Source organism: Mesoplodon mirus (genome assembly GCF_964341445.2).
Source record: "Mesoplodon mirus genome assembly, chromosome: 8".
NCBI lineage: Eukaryota > Metazoa > Chordata > Mammalia > Artiodactyla > Ziphiidae > Mesoplodon > Mesoplodon mirus.
In genome coordinates, this window is record NC_138984.1 from 74,127,515 (window position 1) to 74,151,324 (window position 23,810).

Consider the following 23,810-nt stretch of genomic DNA (forward strand, 5'->3'; position numbering starts at 1 on the left):
ATACTACAAAGCTACAGTAAACAAAACAGTATGGTACTGGCAGAAAAACAGACAAAAAGATCAATGGAACAGGATAGAAAGCCCAGAAATAAACCCACGCACTTATGGTCAATTAAGCTACAACAAAGGAGGCAAGAACAAACACTGAAGAAAAAGTCTCTTCAGTAAGTGGTGCTGGGAAAACTGACAGCTATATGTAAAAGAATGAAGTTAGAACATTCTCTAACACCATATACAAAAATAAACTAAAAATGGATTAAAGACCTAAATGTAAGACTGGATACTATAAAACTCCTAGAGGAAAACATAGGCAGAACAGTCTTTGACATAAATCACAGCAATATCTTTCTTGGATCCTTCTCCTAGAGTAACGGAAATAAAAGCAAAAATAAACAAATGGGACCTCATTAAACTTAAAAGTTTTTGCACAGCAAAGGAAACCATCAACAAAAAGAAAAGACAACCTACTGAATGGGAGGAAATATTTGCAAATGATATGACCAATAAGAGGTCAATATCCAACATATATAAACAGCTCATACAACTGAACAACAACAAAAAAACAAAGAACCCCCAACAAGGAACTACTGCATAGCACAGGGAACTCTGCTCAATATTCTATAATAACCTAAATGGGAAAAGAATTTGAAAAAGAATAGATACATGCATAACTGAATCACTTAGCTGTACACATGAAACTAACACAACATTGTTAATCAACTACGCTCCAATATAAAATAAAAAAATTTTAAATTAATTAATTGATTTAAAAAACCCCAAAGAACCCAATTTTAAAAATGGGCAGAAGAACTGAATACATTTTTCCAAAGAGGAACTACAGATGGCCAACAGGCACATGAGAAGATGCTCAACATTGCTAATCATTAAGAAAGGTAAATCAAAACCATAATGAGATATCATCTTACACCTGTCAGAATGGCCATCATCAAAAAGAACACAAATAACAAATGTTGGCAAGGATGCGGAGAAAAGAGAACCCTTGTACACTGTTGGCGGGAGTGTAAATTGGTGCAGTCACTGTGGAAAACATTATGGAGGTTTCTCAAAAAACTAAAAATAGAACTACCATACGACCCAGCAATTCCACTCCCAGTATATAGCTGAAAAAAAAAAAACCAAACCACTAATTCAAACAGATACATGCACCCCAGTGTTCATAGCAGCATTATTTACAATTGTCAAGATATGGAAGCAACCTAGATCTTCATCAACAGATAAATGGATAAAACAGATGTGGTGTATACATACACAATGGTATACTACTCAGCCATAAAAAAGAATGAAATTTTGTCATTTGCAGCAACATGGATGGACTTGGAGGGCATTATGCTAAGTAAAATTAGTCAGACAGAGAAAGACAAATACTGTATGATGGCACTTATGTGTGGACTCTAAAAAATACAACAAGATAGTGAATATAACAAAAAAGAAACAGACATATATATAGAGAGAACAAACTAGTGGTTACCCGTGGGGAGGGGGGAGGGGCAATATAGAAGTGGAGGAGTGGGAGATACAAACTATTGGTGTAAGATAGGCTCAAGGATGTATCGTACAATATGGGGAATATAGTCAATATTTTGTAATAACTGTAAACGGAAAGTAACCTTTAAAAATTGTATAAAAAGAGTAAAAAATAGCAGTAATAGCAAAATAAATAATGTTTTCTAGAAGAAAACATTGGAGAAGAAGCTTCATCACTTTGGAGTAGGCAAAGGTTTCTCAGATAAGATAGTAAAGCACAAACTATAAAAGAAAAAATTGACACAGTGAACTTAATCAAAATTAAAACTTTTCCTCTTCAAAAGACATCTTCAGAAACTTAAGTTGCAAACAAAACACTAGGAGAAAATATCTGTGATATATACATCTGACAAAGAACTTGTATTCACAATACATAAAGAACTTATATATCAATAGTAAGACAAACAACCCAATTTAAAAAGGCAAATTAGGGACTTCCCTGGTGGCACAGTGGTTAAGAATCCACCTGCCAATGCAGGGGACATGGGTTCAAGCCCTGCTCTGGGAAGATCCCACATGCCATGGAGCAACTAAGCCCGTGCGCCACAACTACTGAGCCTGTGCTCTAGAGCCCGTGAGCCACAATTACTGAGCCCATGAACCACAACTACTGAAGCCCAAGTGCCTAGAGCGCATGCTCCACAACAAGAGAAGCCACTGCAATTAGAATGCACACCACAATGAAGTAGCCCCCACTCTCCGCAACTAGAGAAAGCCCACATGCAGCAGTGAGGACCCAACACAGCCAAAAACAAACAAATAAATAGTAAAAAAATAAAAATAAAAAGGCAAATTATTTTAACAGATGTTTTATAAAAGATATACACATGCCCAATAAGCACAGGAAAAAATGTTCAGTGTCTTTAGTTATCAGGGAAATGCATATTTAAACCACTTCACACACATTAGAATGGCTAAAATTCAACATACAGTTGACCCTTGAACAATGCAGGGGTCAGGGACACCAACCCTCTGCATAGCTGAAAACCTGTGTGTAACTTAGAGTTGACCCTCCAAGGTCCCTATCTGTGGATTCAACCAACTGCAGACAGTATAGTACTGCAGTAGTATATACAACTGAAAAAAATCCACACATAAGTGGATCCTTGAAGTTCAAACCCTTGCTCTTCAGTGTCAACTGTATTGACAATACCAAGTGTTGACAAGAATGTGGAGCAACTGGAACTTCATACATTGCTGTTGGGGGTGTAAAATGGTATAGCTACTTTGGAAAACTGGCAGTTTCTTAAACAGCTAAACATAAAACTAACATAGGCCCAGCAAGTCCAAGAGAAACAAAACATGACTCCACAAAGACTTGTACACAAATGTTCATTGCAGCTTACTTGTAATAACCAAAAACTGAAACAACTCAAATGTTCATAACAGGTAGATGAATAAACAATTTGTGGTATATACATAAAAAGAAATAATACTCAGCAATAAAAAGGAATAAACTAATAATACACACAGTATGGCTTAGTCTCAAATCACTCTGCTGATGAAGGAAGTCAGACACAAAAGACTACCTGTTGTATGATTCTATTTATGTGAAATAAACCTAATCTAAAATGACAAAAGCAGATCAATGCTTGCCTCAGAAGGGGCAGTGAGGGAAATTTTTGAAGGGATGGAAATGATTCTTTTGGTGCTTAGATGGGTGATTGATTTGTCAATACTCATCAAACTATGCTTGAAATAGGTACACTTTGCTTTATGTAAATTATATCACAGTAAAGTTGATTTTAAAGTAATACACCTCATTTCTATCCTAATGTTCAATATTAAAAGATAGAGAAAATGTGAAACAGGAAAAATGATAAAGGTTCATCAGGAAACTGAATAATTTGGAAATTAGAAACTCAATTCTAAGTCTTTCATGAATATATTGTTTATAATGATGGACTCCAGAAGCAGAAAACCAGGGTTCAAATCCTAGCTCTGACACTTAGTAGCTGAGTAATTCTGGACAATTTAAGTAACTATCTGTGCCATAATTTACTATAAAGTGAGGATAATAATAGTATACCTACCTCGTATCATTCTTATAGAGACTGAATGAAATTATATGAAGTGCTTACAACTGTGTTAGGCACACAGTAATTGATATGTAAATTTTAGCTATTATTGTACAAATTAAAACCACAAACTTATTCCAGGCTGCTCAGATCTGAGTTGTTTTTATCTGATGGCTGTTCAATAGTCTATTAAAAAGTAAATCCAACACACTTTACAATGAAAATCACCCCCTATATGCTATATAGGCAGACAGACCAACGATTTCATGGAAAGAGAGCCTGAAGCAGAATCTTAAGTATTATTATAATCCAGAGGTGAGTGGATTAGCATAGAGTCTCAAGTCTGGACAAACTAGGACAATTTTCAACATCTTTTCTGTGGGTCTTTGTAAAAATGAAATTTTCATCTCTAAAGCTGTCAGTTTACCAAAGTTAACTATGAAGATCTAAATGCATGATACATAAGAAGCAAAATTAAGAGATTCTCAGAACTAATTATATTAACCATAACATTTCTAAGGTATCACACCAAAAAATCTAAAATAAATCAGAAATATCTAATTTAAATGTTGCAAAATAAGCTCAGATTTAGTTGCCTTATATATCCTGAGAGGTTTATTGATTTCTTTCCTTTTTCAATGTAATTGTAGTTTCTTTTTATTAGTAGGAGTGATAATACGATTTTTTAATGTGGTAAAAGATATATAACATAAAATTTACCATTTTTCCAGGTTTGTTGAGATATAATTGACACATAACATTTTATTTGTTTCAGGTATACAGCATGAAGGTTTGATATACGAATAGATGGTGAAATGATTACAATATAAGTTAACATCTATCACCTCATATAGTTACAAATTCTGTGTGTGCATGTGTGTTAACTTTCAAGATCTACCCTCTAAGCAACTTTCAAATATACAATACATTGTTTTAAACTTTAGTCACCATGCTGTATGTTACATCCCCAGTACTTATTTACCTTATAGCTGAAAGTCTGTACCTTTTGAACACCTTCATCCATTTTGACCACTCTCACTTACCCCTTCCTCTGGCAACTGACCAATCTGTCCTCTATATCTATGTGTTTGGGTTTTTTTTAGAGTCCATATAAGTGATATCATACAGTATTTGTCTTTCTCTGTCTGACTTATTTCACTTAGCAAAATCATGAATGGCAAAGTTTCCTTCTTTTTTATGGATGAATAAAATTTCATATTGTATACATATACCACATCTTCTTTATCCGTTCATCCATCGATGGACACTTAGGTTGTTTCCATGTCTTGTCTATTGTAAATACTGTTGCAATGAAATTGGCGAGTGTAGATATTTCTTGCAAGATAGGGATTTCATTTCTTCAGATATATACCTAGAAGTGGAATTGCTGGATCATATGATAGTTCTGTTTTTAATTTCTTGAGGAACCTCCATACTATTCTTCATAGTAGCTGTACCAATTTACATTCTCACCAGTAGTGTACAAGAGTTCTTTTTTTTTTTCCCACATCCTGCCAGCACTTGTTATTTCTTGTCGGTTTGATGATGGCCATTCTAATAGGTGTGAGGAGAGAGCTTGCTGTAGTTTTTATTTGCATTTTCCTGATGATTAGTGATGCTGAGCATCTTTTCATGTAACTTTTGGCCATTTGTATGTCTTCTTTGGAAAACTGTCTATTCAGTTCCTCTGCCCATTTTTTAATCAGGTCATTTGTTTTTTGTTGTTGTTATTTGTTGTATATCAATTTCTTACATATACATGCAATTTTCTCTTATGTTAGTATTTGAAATAAAAATATGCTTAAGATGTTTTATTAAAAAGCAAATTCTTTGCTATGTGACATCCTATGTCTTAGGAATTTTAATTCCTTCTTTTGTTGATATATTTCTTTTTGAGGTTAAAACACAATATCTATGATCTGAAAAAGTATAGGTTCTAAGTAATTTTTTGTCAATACTGTTTAGTATCATGTTTTCTCTCCATCCTAGAAGAGACTGAGGAAGAGTAAAATATTCATTGATTTATCCAGATTCAATCTCTCCCATGTTCACCGGTTATGTGCAATATTATAATTTTCTAAATACTATAGAATTTTGGCTTCTTACCAGTCAAAATCTTTACTTGCGTTTTTTATTTATTTATTTATTTATTTATTTATTTATTTATTTATTTATTTATTTATTTATTTATTTATTTATTTTTGTGGTATGCGGGCCTCTCACTGTTGTGGCCTCTCCTGTTGTGGAGCACAGGCTCTGGATGCACAGGCTCAGCAGCCATGGCTCACGGGCCTATCCGCTCCACAGCATGTGGGATCTTCCCAGACCAAGGCACGAACCCGTGTCCCCTGCATCGGCAGGTGGACTCTCAACCACTGTGCCACCAGGGAAGCCTGCGTTTTTATTTTTTATATGACATATTTGTTATGCTTGTTCTACAGAATATTAGATACAATGTGACTCTGTAATCAAAATGAATAAGCACCCCCTTTAAAAAATATCATAGGGTTAAATATTGAGGTGGAAAATATACTTTGCACCCAAATTAGAATCTTGTTAGATTTGGTTGCCTTTTCCTGATTAAAAGAACTGTTATACATTAAAAACCTGCTTTGATGAAGAATAGGAAAAAAACCATTATCAAAAACAAAGAGTTGTTAAAGGTAGTATTGAAAATAAATAATTGGCTTTTGTTCATGAATAGCTAAATCTGTTTTGTGGTTTGAAAGAGCTAAGAACAGATTGCTTCTCTTAGATTGTCAGCAAAGAAATGTTTTCATCAATTAACATTCTTTGCTAAGAACAGTTTTCTCCAGTGCTTTTTCTCAAATGGAGTATTACATAAATAGGTCTGCCCAAAAGACAATTCCTGGGCTTTTTTCTTTGATGTCTTAGAGTATAATAATTATGGCATGCAGTTCTGAATTATGGAAGAAAACAAAAAAAAATCACATTTCGAACAGATAATTTACTTGAAGAAAAAGTTGCCATAGGTAGCCATTCCTGCAAATTAAATGAAAGGCCAGTCTTCCTCTTCATCATGCTTTTGCCTAACATTTACATCCCAGGAGGATGGAAGTAGGGAATAAAGAGTTGTTGCAAAAGGCCCAGAACTGTAAGAACACACCATTCTACTCTCCCACGTACATTCCCGTCTCAGCTTTACCTTTCCTCTTCTACCCTGTGCTGAAGTGATTACCATTTTATGAGGGTCTATGTAGCCAGGTGCAATAATCACCAACATTTATGTAGCAATTTCTCCTAGCCAGGCACTATCCTAGGAGCTTTATCTATTTTGATTCATTTAATCCTCACAATAATGTTTCGTTAACACTGTTTCTCCTATTTTGCGGAGTGGGAAACTAAGGTCAAAGATCATACAGCTGCTGTGTGGCAGAGACCAGATGCACACCCAGGCAGTGTGGCTCTAAAGCCCATGGACCTAACTGCCTTCTGTATTCTACTCTCTCTCAGGAATGGAGACAAAGCATAGGTGGTGGTGCTCCTCAACACACAGAGAAGTGGACTTCTGTCATTTTTATTTTAGTAAACAGCTCCTTCCTTGTTAGGTTAAGGGTAAGGTGCTAGAGGGAAAGAAAGGAAGACAAGATAGAAGCGGAAGTTAAGGGAAGAGAGAGATCTTGAACAGGAAAAAGAAGTCTATTCAAAATACTAGTTTATGGAAAAATGAAAAGAAAGAGCGTGGTGGAAATAGACTTAAGGGCTAAGGCAAAGTGAGAAACATTTGTGGCAAACTTCTTTCAAAAGAAAACAAAGCCAAGATTTAGAATGACATCATGCAGTATGTCATTTTACACGTGAATTAACGTAAGCCCGGAACAGATTTTAGTCTGATACATTTTATAGATCAGTAAACCCAGGGACAGAGAGATTAAATGCTTTGTCCAAGACTTGAAGAAGCAGGTAGCATAGACAAGGCTAAAGCCCAACCATATCTCCTAACTTTGAGCTCAGTGCCCTTCCGCCAACTATATCAAACACAATTTGTCAGCTTTCAAAATACAGAGGTGATGGTCAATAGGTTTTGACTCAATTTCAAGAACATAAAAAATAGCTACAGTGTATACATATTGGAAATTAAATACAAAGTCCCTGAAGTTATATTCTCAATAGTCAAATAATATTGTGGGAGAGCAGCATAGTCATTTATAAATGCAAGAAAGAGTACTCTTGATATAAATGCATATTTTCCCCTAGTATTCTTTCCCCATAAACATTTTTAAATTGACTTTTTTAGTTTTGGAAAATGAGTCACACACAAATAGTATACAGCAAACACAGTAAAATATCTAAATCGTATTGATTTCTTATTAGAGAGACTGAATTCAGAAGGAGTCTTAGGCTAGCTGTACAGCCAGTTTTTATGCTGGTTTGTAATTTCAAAGGTTCTTTCAGCTCTAAAATTCTATAATTTAGAAAACTGGCAATTGAAATAAACAGTAGATTAAATATTGAATTTAAGTGTATTTGACCAATGAAATTATGATATACCACCTAACATAAGCTTGTAAAGAAAATTGTTTATAGTGGCTTCAACAAATGGAGATTTATTAGAAGTTCATAAAATGCTAATGATTATGCTACTTATGGTATTTCAGACTATGTCAATTAATAAAGAAATTTTTACCTAATATTAACAAATAGAAGGAAGGATGAAAAAAGAAAAATTGACATAAAGTAGAAATAAAGAGGCCTTTTCTGAGGTAAACTCTTAGATGTCAAAGACCCTTGTGTTTATGGTCAGCTATAGGTACAGTAGCATGCTCATACTAAAAATTCAGAAGTTTGCATATTTTACATTTTTTTAAGTTTAAAAAAGGTGAGAATAGAGAAGTGTATTAAGAATGGAGAAGTGTATTGTCTCATTTTCATAGATGTGGGGCAGAGGCAGTGAAAAAGTGACATTTCCCGTGCTAAATAATAGATCATTGAAAGCCTAGGATTTTGAAATCAGGTTTTCTATTGATCATAAAAATGCATTAATTCTGTGTGGGTGGAATTTTTTTCTTTTCTCACGTTCTCTACAGCAATTTCCTTTGCTTTCTTTCCATTGTGTTGTTATTTATGTCTCACTTTCAAGCCATTTGGATGTGTCAAAAGAATAATACTTGTCTCAGTACCACTCAAGACTTCACTGACCTCTCCCAGGTTGGATGACCATAATGATCAGCATCTCTAATGATGTTAGAGATTTAAATGTGATTTACTGGGGACAAATGATCTGAGTGATCTTTAAGACAAAACCTCAAAAGTTTAGATTTGAATGTCATCTTCCAAAGACTTATTTCTACTACCTGCGGAAGACAGGAGAGAAAAACTAAAAAAACAAAAGCAAACAAACCAAAACAGGAGGGAAAGAATGTACACTTTAAAGATATTCTACTAAAACTAAGGTCCCTAAACATTCTCCAACACACCCTCCATTAAAAAGCATTTTTTGCAAGTACATATAAAATTATTGTTATAAATTCTTTAAGTATAACATTGTACTAACATGTAAATTGTAAAACACAAATACAGATAAATCCATAAATACAAAAAAGGTATATAGTATTGATAATTTTAGTAGATTTTAGTGAGAGTTATGTGATTAAAAATGTATTACCTTGAAAATCTTGGTTTAATACCGGATCATAGAGGGTTCAAAGTCTAAGGTCAGTTTATTCCCATACTTAGCTATAAGGACTATAATAGTTAAAATAGATACCACAATGAGATATGGAAGAAGTGCAAAATTGGCTTCATGTACTCAATTATGATACTCAAATTTCAATTTCATCCACTAATTATACAAAGGTTGTAGCTTAGTATTTTTCTCTAGTAATTTTCTGACTTCCCTGATATCAATCATTTTCCTTGCAAAGTTTTTTTCTTTTTTCTTTTTTTTTTTTTTTTTTTTTTTTTTTTTTGCGGTATGCGGGCCTCTCACTGTTGTGGCCTCTCCCGTTGTGGAGCACAGGCTCTGGATGCGCAGGCCCAGCGGCCATGGCTCACGGGCCCAGCCGCTCCGCGGCATATGGGATCCTCCCAGACCGGGGCACGAACCCGTATCCCCTGCATCGGCAGGCGGACTCTCAACCACTGCGCCACCAGGGAGGCCCTCTTTTTTCTTTTTTTTTTCCCCTTTAACGTTTAACAAATGGGGTCTAAATCCGCTGACATGCATTTGGAAGATTTTCAATCATGTTAGAAAATTGTTTCCAAATTTACTAAGTGCTCATATATGAGAGTTTTAAGATGATGTGCTTATGCCATTTTAAAATGTTTTTATTTGTAATAGCTTTATTGAGATCTAACTGACATTCCATAAAGATACATCCATTATAAGTGTGCAGTGCAATTATTTTTAGTAAATGTATAGTTGCAGGGCTTCCCTGGTAGCACAGTGGTTAAGAATCCACCTGCCAATGCAGGGGACATGGGTTCGAGCCCTGGTCCAGGAAGATCCCACATGCCATGGAGCAACTAAGCCCGTGTGCCACAGCTACTGAGCCTGTGCTCTAGAGCTCATGAGCCACAACTACTGAGCCCACATGCCACAACTACTGAAGCCCATGCGCCTAGAGGCCGTGCTCCGCAACAAGAGAAGCCACCGCAATGAGAAGCCCATGCACCACAACGAAGAGTAGCCACTGCTCACCGCCAACTGGAGAAAGCCTGGGCGCAGCCACAAAGACCCAACACAGCCAAAAATAAATACAAAAAATAAATAACATTTAAAAAAATGTATAGTTGTACAACCATCACCACCATTTATTTCTAGAACATTTCAATCACCTGAAAAAGTTCTGTCATAACCACTTGCAATCAGTCTTCCCATCCCAGCATAAGGTAATCACTGATCTGCTTTCTGTCTCTATTTTCCTTTTTTGGAAGTGTGGTCTTTTGTGGCTGGATTTTTTCGTCTTAGCATAATATATTGGAGGTTTATCCATATTGTAACATATATCAGCAGTTCATTATTTTTATTGTTAAATAGTATTCCATTACACAGCATTTTATCTAATCATTATTTGATGGAAATTTGAATTATTTCAGTTTTTCCCTATTACAAATACTACTGTAATAATTCATGTAAAAAGTCTTTCTTTGGACATATGTTTTTATTTCTCTTGAGGAGACTTCTAGAAGTAGAATTGCTGGATCATATGGTAAGTTTATATTTTAAAGAAACTGTCAAACAGTTTTCCAAAGTGGGTATAGCAACCAGCAATTTATGACAGTTACAGTTTTTCCACATCCTTGTAATCACTTGGTATTGTCAATCTTCTGCCTTATACTTATTCTAGTAGTTGTATAGTGGTATTGTATTGCAGTTTTAATGTGCATTTCCCTAATGATGTTGAACATCTTTTCATTTGGTTATTAACCACTTTGTATAACTTTTTGGTGAAATATCTATTCAAATATTTTGTCCATTTAAAAAATTGATTTGTTTGCCTTTTTTTAAATAACTTATTTATTTATTTATTTATTTATTTTTGGCTGCATTGAGTCTTCGTTGCTGTGCGTGGGCTTTCTCTCTAGTTGCAGCAAGCGGGGGCTACTCTTCATTGCGGTGCATGGGCTTCTCATTATGGTGGCTTCTCTTGTTGCAGAGCACGGGCTCTAGGTGCACGGGCTTCAGTAGTTGTGGCGCATGGGCTGAGTTGTTCCGTGACATATGGGATCATCCTGGACCAGGGCTCGAACCCGTGTCTCCTGCATTGGCAGGTGGATTCTTAACAACTTTGCCACCAGGGAAGCCCTGTTTGCCTTATTTTTGATGTTTAGAAGTTCTTTATATATTCTGACACAAGCCCTTTATCAGATTCTGCTTTTCAAATATTTTTTCCCAGTCTGTGGCTTGTCTTTTCATTTTCTTACTGATGCCTCTTGAAGAACAAAACAATTTTCTATAAAGTCCAATTTATCAATTTCTTCTTTTATGGATCATGATATAGTGTAATATCTAAGGAATCTTTGCCTAAAGCATGGATCACAGAGATTTTGTACTACGTCTTCTTTCAGAAATCTTATAATTTTAGTTCTTAGGTCTATGATGCATATTTAGTTATTTTTTCTGTATGGTATAAATTAAGAGTATAAGTTCATTATTTTGCACATGAATGTTGAATTATCCTAGCAGCATTTCTTGAGAAGACATCCCTTTCCCCATTGAACTACCTTGGCATCTTTGTTGAAAATTAATTGACCATGAATGTAAGGGCTTATTTCTGTACCTTTTATTCTATTTCATTGATCTGAACAGCTATCATTATGCCAATATTATATTCTATTATTGTAACTTTTGAAATTGGATGTTATAATTCCTCCTACTTTGTTGTTGTTTTGATGTTCTTGTTCCTATGTTTGTCCATTTGAAGACTGGCTTGTAACTTCTACAAAAAGTGTTTGCTGGGATTTTAATAGGGATCACACTGAATCAATAGTCAGAGGTTTTATATTTCTTTTCTAAAATTTATTCTTAAGTATTATACTCTTTTTCATGTTATCATAAATGGAATTGTTTTCTTAAATTCATTTTCAATTTGCTATTTCTTAGCATATAAAAATTCAACTGATTTTTGTATATTGGTCTTATATCTTATGACTTCGCTAAATTTATTATCACTTCTAGTATTACTCTTTTTTGTATATTCTTTAGATTTTCATGCATAGATCATGTCATCTGTGAATAAAGAGAGCTTTAATTTTTCCTTTCCAACCTATATGCTTTTATTTTTCTTTCCTTATTACAATGGCTAAAACTTCCAGTGAAATGTTAAAGAGATGAGAGTGGACATCATTTTATTCTCAGTCTTAGGGGGAAATCATTCAGCCTTCACCATAAATGTGATGTTAGCTGTAGGCTTTTCATAAATGCACTTTGTCATATTGAAGAAATTCCCTTCTATTGATAGTTTTTTAGCATTTTCATCATGAATGGGTATTAGATCTTGTCAATTGCTTTTTCTTCATCTATTTTCATCTTCATTTTTTTCTTATTTTAAAAAATCTCTATTAAACTACAGAAAAATATGGCAGTTCTTGACTTTTGTTTCCTGACAGAGGATGTACTAGCAGGTCCTGTTTACCTGATTACCCAGCTCAACCCCAGAGATGCATAGAAGCTGTAACCAACTGTGACGACAGTTAGTTGACCTATTGTGTAAAGAAAACAGTGGTCCAGAGATGGAAAGGGCTGGCTGCCATGGTCAGAGAACAGGATGAGGGAGAGCTCTTGCTTTTCTCTCCCGATTGCTCTGGTCAGCTTATTGTCACCTCTATGAAGCAGACAAAGAGCTCTTTAGTTAAGAAAAATGATGAGGTCACATTTTCCCTGAATTTATTTTAGGAGAACTTCAAATCTAATATTTTAAACAGTATTTTAATGTGGTGATCATTTGATGTTCCAGGGTTGGCACTGAGTCAAGATCTGCTTTTCAAATGGAGATTGTTGACTTGCCAGGTGCCCTATATCTGTCTGACTGCCTTCTTTTGCTTTGGGCTTCACTCAAAGGTGGTAGACATATGGGTTCTGTCAGTAATTAGCATGCTTCCAATATAGGTTCATTTATGAGGACTGTCACCTTCATTTTTGACAGTTTTGCTAGATAAAGAAAACTTGATTGACATGCTTTTTTCTCTCAGCACCTTGAATATGTCTTTCCACCACCCTCTGCTTTCCCTTGTTTTTGATAAGAAGTCAGCTGTTAATTTTATTGTGGTTCCCTTATATGTGATGAATTGTTATTCTATTTTTGCTTCAAAGCTTTCTCATCTTTGTCTTTCAGCAGTCTATGATGTACCCATGTCAGTGGGTCTCCTTATGTTTACTCTACTCAGGATTTACTGTGTTTCTTGGATCTATAGATTAAAATTGTTGTGAAATTTGGGAAGTTTTAGGCCACTGTTTCTTCAAATATTTTTTTATACATCCTTCTAGCCTTCCTTTCCTTCTTTTACTCACAGCTGTCCCACAAGTTTCTGAGGCTCAGTTCATTTTTTCTCAATATTTTAAAATTTGTTTTTCATACTGGATAGTTTCTGTTGGTCTAGAATTTCCCTTTAGTTCCTTTTTTTAAAAAACAATCTCTATTTCTCTACTGAGAGTCCCCATTTGTTAAGTCATTTTTCCTTTAAGTTTTTAAACATATTTATAGTAGGTGTTTTGGATTACCTGTCTACTAAATTCAACAAGTGGGCTCACTCAGCCTGTCTATTGGCTACTTATTTTCCTGAATTTGGTCACAGTTTTCTGTTTTTTTAGATGTCTCATAATTTTTTGTTGAAAACTAGATATTTTACATAAAACACTGTAAAAATTTTGGATGGAGTCTGGTTTTCCTCCTGAGATGTTTTATTAAAATAATAATTACTGGAACTTTAGAATCTGTTTTCCTGAGTTGTGGGGCTACTAGTGTCTCTGATAAATTTTCCTATCTTATTTTTAATTTTTAGCCTCTTTCCTAAAAAATTAGTATAAATGTTCCTAAAAAATAATATAAATTATAATATGAATTCTAATACTTTCTTCCCATACCAGTGGTGTGGTAAAATCACTCTACCCTGAAAAAGGAATCATGCTGCTCCTCTTCTCAAAGTTCTTCTCTTGCTCCCAACTTCAAAGGAGGAAAACTGAGAGTTAAGGAATATAAGGCTTTTTGGGAAGTGGGGAGGAATAGATACCACACTAAGTAAAGCTCTTTTACCTAAATTAGGTTGGCAATATTTGGAACTAGACAGATCATTCATTTTCTATTCTAACGAAGAACAGAAATTTAGAAATTTTTAGACTGTTGCTCTTCATAGTCCAATATGATGGTCATAATGTGTGCTTTGTTTTGTTGTAAATATTTGCATAATATTTTAGTGACACCTGTTGATTGTAAAGAACAAAGACTCACTAAAGGCAAAACAGGAAAAGAATGGGTTAAGGGTGATTATAAGTAACAAATCTCTCAAAGGGATATCTGCACTCCCATGTTTATTGGGTCATTGTTCTCAATAGCCAAGATATGGAAACATCCTAAATGTCCATCAAGCAGATGAATGGATGAAAAAGATGTTGTATATATACACAATGTAATATTATTCAACCATGAAACAGGAGGACAGCCTGCAATTTGCAACAACATGGACGGACCTTGAGCACATTATGCTAAGTGAGATAACTCAGACAGAGAAAGACAAGTACTGTATGATATTACTTATATGTGGGATCTAAAAAAAGTCAAACTTCGGGACTCCCCTGGTGGTGCAGTGGTAAAGACTCCATGCTTCCAATGCAGGGGGTGTGAGTTCGCTCCCCCGTTGGGGAACTAAGATCCCACATGCCGTGTGGCACGGCCAAAAATAAATAAAATAAAAATAAACTAAAAAGTCAAACTTCTAAAAATCAGGGTAAAATGCTGGTTATGAGGGGATAGGGGGTAGGGAAATATGATTGACATTTAAGGCTACAAACTTGCAATGAGTGGCAAATTAGCCATAGAGATCTAATATACAGCATAACGAATATAGACAACAATAGTGCAATATAATTATGTAATGTGATAAATATCACTACAATGGCAATCATATTGCAATATATAAATGTATCAAAGTAACACACTGTATACCTTAAATTAACACAATGTTATATGTCAAGTATATTTAATTTTTTAAAAATATCAAGGAACAATTAAAAAATGAATTATATTCTGTCTTCATGGTGAGAATAAAAACCCAGAAAACATTAGGACCAAGGCAACTGTTCTCTCTGGCTCACTTGGTCTCTCATTTCCAAATTTCCAGGGGAAAAAAAATCTGATTGGTATTAGTATAGGTTATGGGTCAATGGTCAGCCAATGGATTGGCTACATTTGTATTGGGTCCCCACCAGGGTTGATTCCATGGCCAGATGAAAGGTCATGAGGTATGCAGGACTGCTTACTTCAAGGGCTATGCATATAGGTTCTTGAAAACATGTCTATTATACTTACCAGATGTTTGATGCCTTTCTGATTTTATGAAGTTGTTAAATTTGCATGATTCTATGGTGTTCCAAAAGACAGAGCAACCTGGATGCTTTAGATGGAAAAAATGTAGGCAACCCTTATTTAAACTGCTTCACAAAGTTGAGTTTCAACTGCTTTCCCCAATATACAGAATTTTATAGCCTTAGCTCTGAATATGATAACTTCAAGCCAAAGCACATGCAGCCAGTTCTTTTCACACAGGTCCCCTCCCTCATAGAGGAGATAGGTCCTGGTAGAGATGAGATCTGAGACCTTTCTCTCTTAGCAGGTTACATGGCAGAAACCTCTACTCTGTTCTGCCATACATTACCTCACTTTTCCACAATGAACCTCTAGTCCATCTTTTTCTAATTACCTCCCAACATTACTGATTCTAATTTTTCACTGTTGGAAGTCAAATTCTTCCAAAGACTACAAGGATTCATGACTGTTGGCTTTTCTTAGTGTGGGAGGCAATTCAGTAGTCCAAGGCACTATGGAGGCTAAGGTCATGACCATGACATGTTACCTGATCCTTTAGGAGAGAAGGCTCATACACTATATAACTACACCACGGGGTAGAGAGTTTTAAGTGCCACGGTAATACACTAAATCATAAATCATCCTCTCCAGAGGGAAATTTTCAGAAAAGGCTTTACAGGTTTAATGGTTTATTTGGCTGAGCCTCTAAAGGCAGGGGAGGATTTGCATATTCAGAGAATGTGCTGGAGGTGGGATACAGCCAATTCTGCAATCCTGAGTAGAATTATTATTAAGCTCTAGCATCTTCTCCCAGGACAAGTTTATTCCACTGCTCTCTTTCCCTCATTTGCCACCTGCCTCTGTTTTAACATTCCTTTTAAAAACAAACACCACCACCACCACCCCCGCCCCCGCCCAAGCAGTGTGTTTGTGGAGTTCTTATCTTAACTGCTTCCACCTACTCTGTAGGCATCCAAGAATGAGAAAAGAGACAGTGTTCCTGCTTCTTTCTTTTCCTTGCTGCCTCTGCTGTTCTTTGTCAGAAATTCACTACTAGTCATTATGGGCTAATGTGAAAATAACAAACATTGGAAAGTTACAAAGTTTTCATAATCATGAAAGGTTCAGGTTGACTTCTTTCTGAGATAGTGAGATAGTAATTTAAAAGTTCCCGTGGATTTCTGCTGTTTACTTTTGTTCTTGAGGATGCCCCACAGTCAGCTGAGCAGAGGCCCTGCTTCCTATCTCAATTTCCCAGCAGTTAGATCCACCAAGGTAGTGTGGCTAGCAGGTGAAATGCTTCCCCTTCACATGTAAATAATTTGCATTTCTATGGACCCTCGGGGTGGGAGACAATGGTTTCTACTCTTCACTGGAAATCTGGAATTGAGGCATTGCAATTTGCAAGTAAAGGGCACTTTTGTAGAGGAGAACTTTATTGGCAAAAAGAGTTAGGGTTTTGAGGGCAAAGAGCACAATCTTCAGAATCATTTGAGTAGTATTCAAGGGCAGAACATTGGGAGTGAAAAAATAGAAGCTGCAAGAAATTCCTTTCAAATTGTTTCTTGGTGAAAAGAAAAGCCTATAGATGGATATGGAGGGAGGAGGATAGTGGTGTTACAAAAGATCAGATATTTGTAAGGTGTAGGAAAAAAAGTTTGAAGGAGAGGATGTGACACATGATCTAAGAGAGCAATTATAATTAATGGAGGAAAATTCTGGGGTGGGAGGATGGCCAATGTTTAGGAGCACAAGTGGAGTGTGAGCTTGGAACAGAAGGCTGTCACCCTTCTCAGCCAGGACTGAAGGAAGTAATGAAGTGTGAAAATTGAGACTGAGATTTAGGAAAGTTAAGTTGAGAAACCTCGTGGTGGATGCCTCAGTCAAGTAGGAGGCAAGATCACTTGCAGAACTGGAAGAAGACCAAGTAGAGTGGAGGCCTGAGGAGAGCAGAAATAGGACAGATATGGGAGAAGTGCCCTGAATAATGTCCTTGGATCAGTATCCTGGATAATCACCCTCCTGATGAGGAAAGGAATTTAGAGAATCAGTGAAGACCCAGCCAAGTCTGGATAGCATAAACTTTTAGTGGAACAAAGTGATTTCTTTATCCAGCAATGCTTGGTTGTACAGGAGCAAGTTCAAAAGAAACCTTTCACTGAAGCATGAGAATTACCAATAATAATAATAATAATAATGTTGATTGACAACATTTTAAGGGACATTTTTCATGGTGGATTTTAGTAACATTTTAATCATTACAAACATGAAATACACAATATCAAAATACTCATCAAACATGTGATCTGAGAAAAATGCAAAAAGAAAAGATTACTGGAGTAAAAAAATCAGTTTGTTCTTGTTTTCTTCTTTCTTTGCTAGCCTAAGGCAAGGAAAAAGGAAATATCAATGTTTTCCTTTCCACTAGACACATCTTCCATGATTATAAAAATAAAAAAAACCCAAGTCATCGGTATATTGTGAGTACATTAAATATGAGTATTATTTATAAAAATGTGCATTTTACTTTTTCTATTCTCCTATAAACAAACACCAAAAAGAAAGCAAAAGTAAGAAATTGAAAGCATGATGAGCTAATTTCCATGATGGCAAGGCATGAGACAGCACTCCAATGTTTTTCCAATTTTGATTTCTTCCCAGTTCTGGAAATATTTAGGGGGAACACTCATGTTCAGCTGTTTTGTTCCACAGTCCAACCCTGCACAGGATTATCAACGATGTTCAATTTTACTACAAGTTGTGAAAGATGTTTTTCTTTTCTTTTTTTTTTTGAAAGATGTTTTTCTAATCAAGGTACCAGGTTAACAATTCTTATCTATTTTTGTAATTTTCAATTATCGTAAGATAAAAACCAAAAGCAAAGCATATTATCCAACTTAAAATTCAGGACAGTAGTTAGACATATGTAGCTTGCACACATATTAATCTGTTTCTCTCAACAAAATATTTGTAATTTCCAAAATCCTATCAGCATTTTCACACAATATGGTCCCTCCAAGTTGAAGGGCAATAACATAAACACAGTCTTCTTTCTAAAGAAATTAGTATAAAAATGGCAAAATCACCAAAAAGAAGGAACATAAGAATATCAATGATTATATCATAGGCAATAGGCTTAAAAGCCTAATATGTTCATGAAGTCCTATTTTAATAGCTAGTATCTAAATATGAAAGTTATTTACAAAAAACAATTGCTATTGACAAGCTAGAACAAAGTGACTTTAAATGAAAGCAAAGCACTTGTAATTAAAGCTCAAGATTTTTTGTGTGATTCCATGTCTCAGTTAATTTCTTTATCAAATTTAGAGATAAACTGGAAAACGCCTAGAAAACAAAATCCATCAACTGTAATCTATTTCCTTTACTCTCTTGTGAAATTATCAGAAGACATGCAGGATCAACTCTATCACCTGTGTCTTTCCCAACCCTGTAAACTCTTAGGGGAAAGACCATGTACCTGTCAAGCTAACAGTGCAGAATGTACACACAGATGGGTGTTTAATAAATATCCTTCAATGGAGAGATTAGAGGTTTTCTCTGGGAAGCGGGGAACACATTATCTCATGCATTGACTCAATGACATCCATCATACAATACGTCAGCCTGTTTCCTCATCAAAATATCATCCAAAGGAAATCATCTTTGAGTCTCCTTTAAGTCTTCAGACCCCAAATTTTGAGGCAAGATCCACCCCAGGGAAGGGGGAGTGGTTGGGAAGAACAAGTAGAATTCATGTGGATCAGTGACGTCAGGAAGAAGCAATGATTTAAAGGATGGGGTGCAAACTCACCTGGAGAAGCAGAAGCTGCACACATGTCAAAGGTCAAAGGGCAGAGGCCGAGGGACTCCCCAGTCGCAGGAAAAGTGAAACGCCCACTCCCAGGCTCTCAAGGATTCGTATAGGGGCTCAGCTGTCCCTGTCTTTGACGCGACGGACAAACCCTACCATGCACAGCTGCTGTTGCCAGGAAGGTAAAGCGAAAGCTGCCCCAATTTCAGAGCCAGCACTCGGGAATCCCCCGGTACTTCTTTCCCCTTCCCCCTCCGGCGCCCAAAGCCAGAGATACCTTCATCCTTACTCCTCACCGTTTCCAGGCCCTCTAGCTCTTAACGGCATCGGTCTCTATGGCGACCTGAAACCTCAGTTCCCATTGGTCAGTTCAATATGAGGGCCGGGCCAATGGGGAGGGCCAGCCTTTTCCTTCCGACCAATGGGATTGGCAGGGAGCAGGTCCGGAGACGGCGGCGTGCTGACGTTCCCGGGAGCCTGGGTCTGGCTGGGCAGGCGGGCTGGCGGCTGGGCGGGCGGCGGCGGCCTCTGGGCAGTAGAGGGGGCTCCGGGGCTGAGTCCGCGTCGACGCCGGCCGCGGAGGCGGCACCATGGGCAAGGGGTAGAGGGGCAAGTTGGCCACCGCCGCCGTCGGGGGTGGTGGGCGAGCCGCTTTGGGGTAGGGGGCGGGAGGGGGAGGGAGGGGCGGGCAGTCGCTCGGCCGCGGCACTTTTTTAATTTTTTCGGGTGCCGCAGCGGCCACCCCTCGGCGCCGATGTTCCTGATCCCCGGAGCGACGACGGCTGCTGCCTAACCTGGAAAGTAAGTGTGCGGGCTCGCTGGAGGGCGCGGAGACTCCTGCTCACGAGACCCCCGGCCCTCGCCCCGTCGCGCCGGAGCCAAGACCTGCCTGCGAGGGGCGCGGGGCAGGGAGGGAGGGAGACGGGGACGGGCGCCTCCCTCCCGTTACTCCGTCCCCACCGCCTCGCGGCCGCCTCGGCTTTCCTGCCCCGCCTCGTGTTTCTGCCCGCACTAGCTTGCCTGCTCCCCTCCCCCCGGCAGGCGCACAAGTTTCACCCTCCATTTGCTTTTCCCTGCGATTATTCTGCCCCGGTATCCCCTACATGCCGCGCACGACCCCTCCCCACGTTAGCCTTCTTGGATCAAGGGCCCCCAGCCCCAAACTTGAGTGCCACGCCGAGCCCTCCTGGACGTCTGCTCGGAGGCTTCCCAGCTCCTGCCCGCCTGGCACGCTGCTCCGCGTCCCCAACACCCCTGGGCTCCCGCCTTCTCCAGCCCTCGGGGCTGTCCGTCCCTCTCTCCAGCCCCAACTCCCGCTTCTTGGCCCCCTCCCCTTCCTCCCACGTCCCTTCTGCCTGTACGGTCTTGTGTTTGCCCTCTGAGCCCCGCGCTCCTTGCTGGTCCTGCTCACCGCCCAGTCCAGTGCGCCCCTCTCCCCTCACCGCCTATCCTCACGCTCCACCCCTCCCGGTTCTCCAGCCCCAAGCTTCCCCGGCTGCCCTCTTGCGCTGCCGCTTCCTTCTCTCCCTGCCAGGAGTTGAAGAGGAGCTGCGGCACCCACCCACCCGCCCCCCCTCCGGCGGAACGAGTGTCCCTGCCCGCCGTTGGGGCTGCTCAGGCCTCTCTCCTTTTCCCCCCCGGGAAGCGAGGGGGTGAGCGGCTGGGCCGAGGTTTGGCTGCGTGTTGGCTGAGTGCGACAGCGAGCTCGGGCAGTAGAGGCGCCGCGGCGGCCGTGGCCGCGCGGGGCGCAGCAGTAAGCAGGTGTGTGTGTCCGGGGGGAACGTGCACCGCGGGCTCCTCGGCTGGCGACAGATTGTGCAGGAATGCGAGGAATGCACCAGGGGCATAGTCCACACGACCCGCCGCGTCAGAACTAGCGCCTTCCCGGTCCAGCTCTCGCCGAGCAGCCAGAGGTCACCGGAGCATCTTCGGAGCTGGTGAGCCTCGCTCCACTCCTCTCCTCCCCTTGCTTTTCTCCATGCGGCAGAGAGGGCGGCGGAGAGGAAGCCCGGCAGTTCGGGCTTCAGATAGCCTTTCTTCTGGGATTTTGGTCTCCAGGACCGTGAATTTCGGGCCGATGGCGGTGTAGCCAAGGTTATAGATAATTGCACGAGGTTCTTGGCACGTTTGGTTTGCAGGGTTTGAATAGTGCCTGACTTTTACGAGGGTTTTTTGAAAACCTGCAGGAAAGGGTGCCGAAGGTTCTTAGAGTAAAAAGCTTGCAGCCAACGTAATTTTAGCTCTATCAAAAAATGTCTGTTAATGCTCATGGACGGGGTTATAGTTCAAGAAAGAACTTGAATGCATCACTTTGCTGTCATAAAAATTGTAATTTTTTCCTTGCATACTGGACTGTGTTTGGACCTCTTATAATACATAATGAATAGAAACAGAGAAGCAGTGTTTGGTCAGCGATGGGACAGATAGGACTGTCTGGCACAGTTCAATTCAGGGCGTGTCAGTTACCATTGGAAGTAACATGGGTACTACAAGATCATGTATATTTCAAGATGTAATTTATTAGTTGAAGTCACAGTTCTTTCTTTTTTTGTTCCCAAGTTTGACCGAAAAATAAAAATACAGCTCTACAACTTTTAAAGAATGGTAATTATATATAAATCCAAAGTGATTAGTATACAGTTTCAATCAAATTTTATTTTCCTTAATGCAGAAAAGCAAATTTTTGACAGAAGTTGCTTTTCTAGAATTGGGCTTAGATTCTCTTATTTTTAAAGGTAAAGTAGAAGACTGCTTCTCTTTTTGAATGTAGTATATTACTGTAGAAAGTATCCTAATTTCTGGTACCTGTGAAACAGTTGTGGAAAATGGTAACATGAAAATGAGAATAATTGATGTCCAAAATAAGTGTTTCTGGATTTGGAAAAGCATGCTATGTGTGCTTTTATTTGACACAATTTTCTTTGGAGGTTGAATTTACTATAAGCCTCTCCACACTTGGCTATTTTATATCAGATTCAGGAAAACAATAAGTTGATTGTCCAGCTGTCTTCTAACACTACTGTGTAGGGATCAAGGGCATTGAAAAATATAAGATGAGAGCCTTTTATTTACTTAAGGACCCAATGGAAAGGAAAAATAGAAAAGAAAAAAACTTTGTGCTGGGTAAGGTAGTGTCTTTTGGCTGCTTCATTGTTTTTCAGGTATGTTCGTAATTAGTGGACCTTCTAATTTAGAGATTTAGCTCTAAATTAGAGTTAGTAACACTGTGTAGGATATTGGGAAGTGTTTGGAGATGCTGACAGGAAACTTATGTAACACAGTCCTCACAGCAGAGTTTAACACGTGCATATTTGATTTGATGTGAAGATTAGAAAGTAAAAGCACATTGAGTTTCTCTGCCACATTAGAAATCGAAATAGCCCGTTCAGGTATATAGAGAATATGTGTGTGTGTGTGTGTGTGTGTGTGTGTGTGTGTGTGTGTGTGTGTGTGTGTGTGTGTGTGTGGTGTGTGTGCAAATAGTTTTACATGCTTCAAGTAAAGGTAGGCTTTCAGTTAGAAATATATTCTATTTGTTATAGATATTTGAAGGGAGGAAGTTTTGAAACTGGTGATCATTCACAGTAAAATGACATAAACTGTTTGGATCAGAGTGCGTTCCCTCCCCAACCCCACTATTACATAAGAGAAGGTAGCTGCATTTCGTGTCTTATGTATGACGTAGAAGATTCTAACTTGGGGGGCGAAACATCCAGTTATCTGAATTCTTACCTGTACTGTCTTCGGAGGGAGATAGAGGAGCCACGGTGGAGATGGAAGGCATGAGAGAAGGTAAGCAGAAAGTAGGAGCAGCTGGCGTTCATGGTGGGGGGTGGGGGGGAAAGGGCTGTTGCTGCATTTACAAGCTTAATAAACCAAATCTAATTATGTGAGTAGTTCTGACACAATTTGAATTTAAGGAAACTACCAAACTGAGTTCAATAAAAACTTTAGCAATTGTATGACCTTGAGTATCTGGATTGTCTATATTAAGTCAGAATTGCAATTTTCTTTGTTTTCTATACAAATTGGGAAAATAAATTTAATTTAAAACTTTAAAATTTATTTAATTTTTAAAATCCAATTATTGCCAGTTTTCAAACTGAGTTATTTCCTTGCTGTTGACCAGGGGTTAATTTAAATAGAGAATTTTCATACCCTGGATGATGCCGATCATTTAAGTCCAGTGCCTCACATTACTACTTTGAAATATTAAGGTATTTTGAGATGCTCCATAAGCTAATTTTTTTTTCTGTTCCAGTCAAAAGGTATGCCCATAATTTGTTTCATTTTACAATGGACATTATTCCTTTGTTTTTAACTGGAAGATGAAGTAGAGGTTATTCTAGGGTTCTTCTAGGGCTTAATTCATGGAATTGTATGTCACTTTGGGAAGTTGCCTTCACACCTTCAGTGTACTGGGAGATAATTACTTCCTCAATGTGTTAAATG

General features: G+C 38.2%; 2 protein-coding genes across 13 annotated transcripts in view; one reads left to right on the forward strand and one right to left on the reverse strand.

Moving 5' to 3' along the window:
- Positions 1-19,950, reverse strand: part of CCDC148 (coiled-coil domain containing 148) — a gene marked incomplete at its 5' end in the record, with an annotated part of 281,923 nt that extends 261,973 nt beyond the window's left edge. Inside the window, 5 exon segments of the mRNA XM_082630314.1 lie at positions 19,636-19,675; positions 19,679-19,723; positions 19,727-19,753; positions 19,755-19,872; positions 19,874-19,950. Of these exon segments, the coding sequence (XP_082486440.1) occupies positions 19,636-19,675; positions 19,679-19,723; positions 19,727-19,753; positions 19,755-19,872; positions 19,874-19,950 (307 nt within the window).
- An 85-nt stretch (positions 19,951-20,035) lies between these two features.
- The window catches only part of PKP4 (plakophilin 4), a 249,075-nt gene continuing 245,300 nt past the window's right edge, over positions 20,036-23,810 (forward strand). For 6 of the 12 annotated variants that reach the window (XM_082630307.1, XM_082630309.1, XM_082630310.1 and 3 more), the window contains exon 1: positions 20,036-20,159. The gene's annotated coding sequence lies outside the window, so the exon portion shown is untranslated. Of the gene's footprint in view, positions 20,160-20,892; positions 21,296-23,810 lie in introns of all 12 variants that reach the window. The other 6 variants (XM_082630301.1, XM_082630312.1, XM_082630313.1 and 3 more) reach the window with 3 other exon arrangements.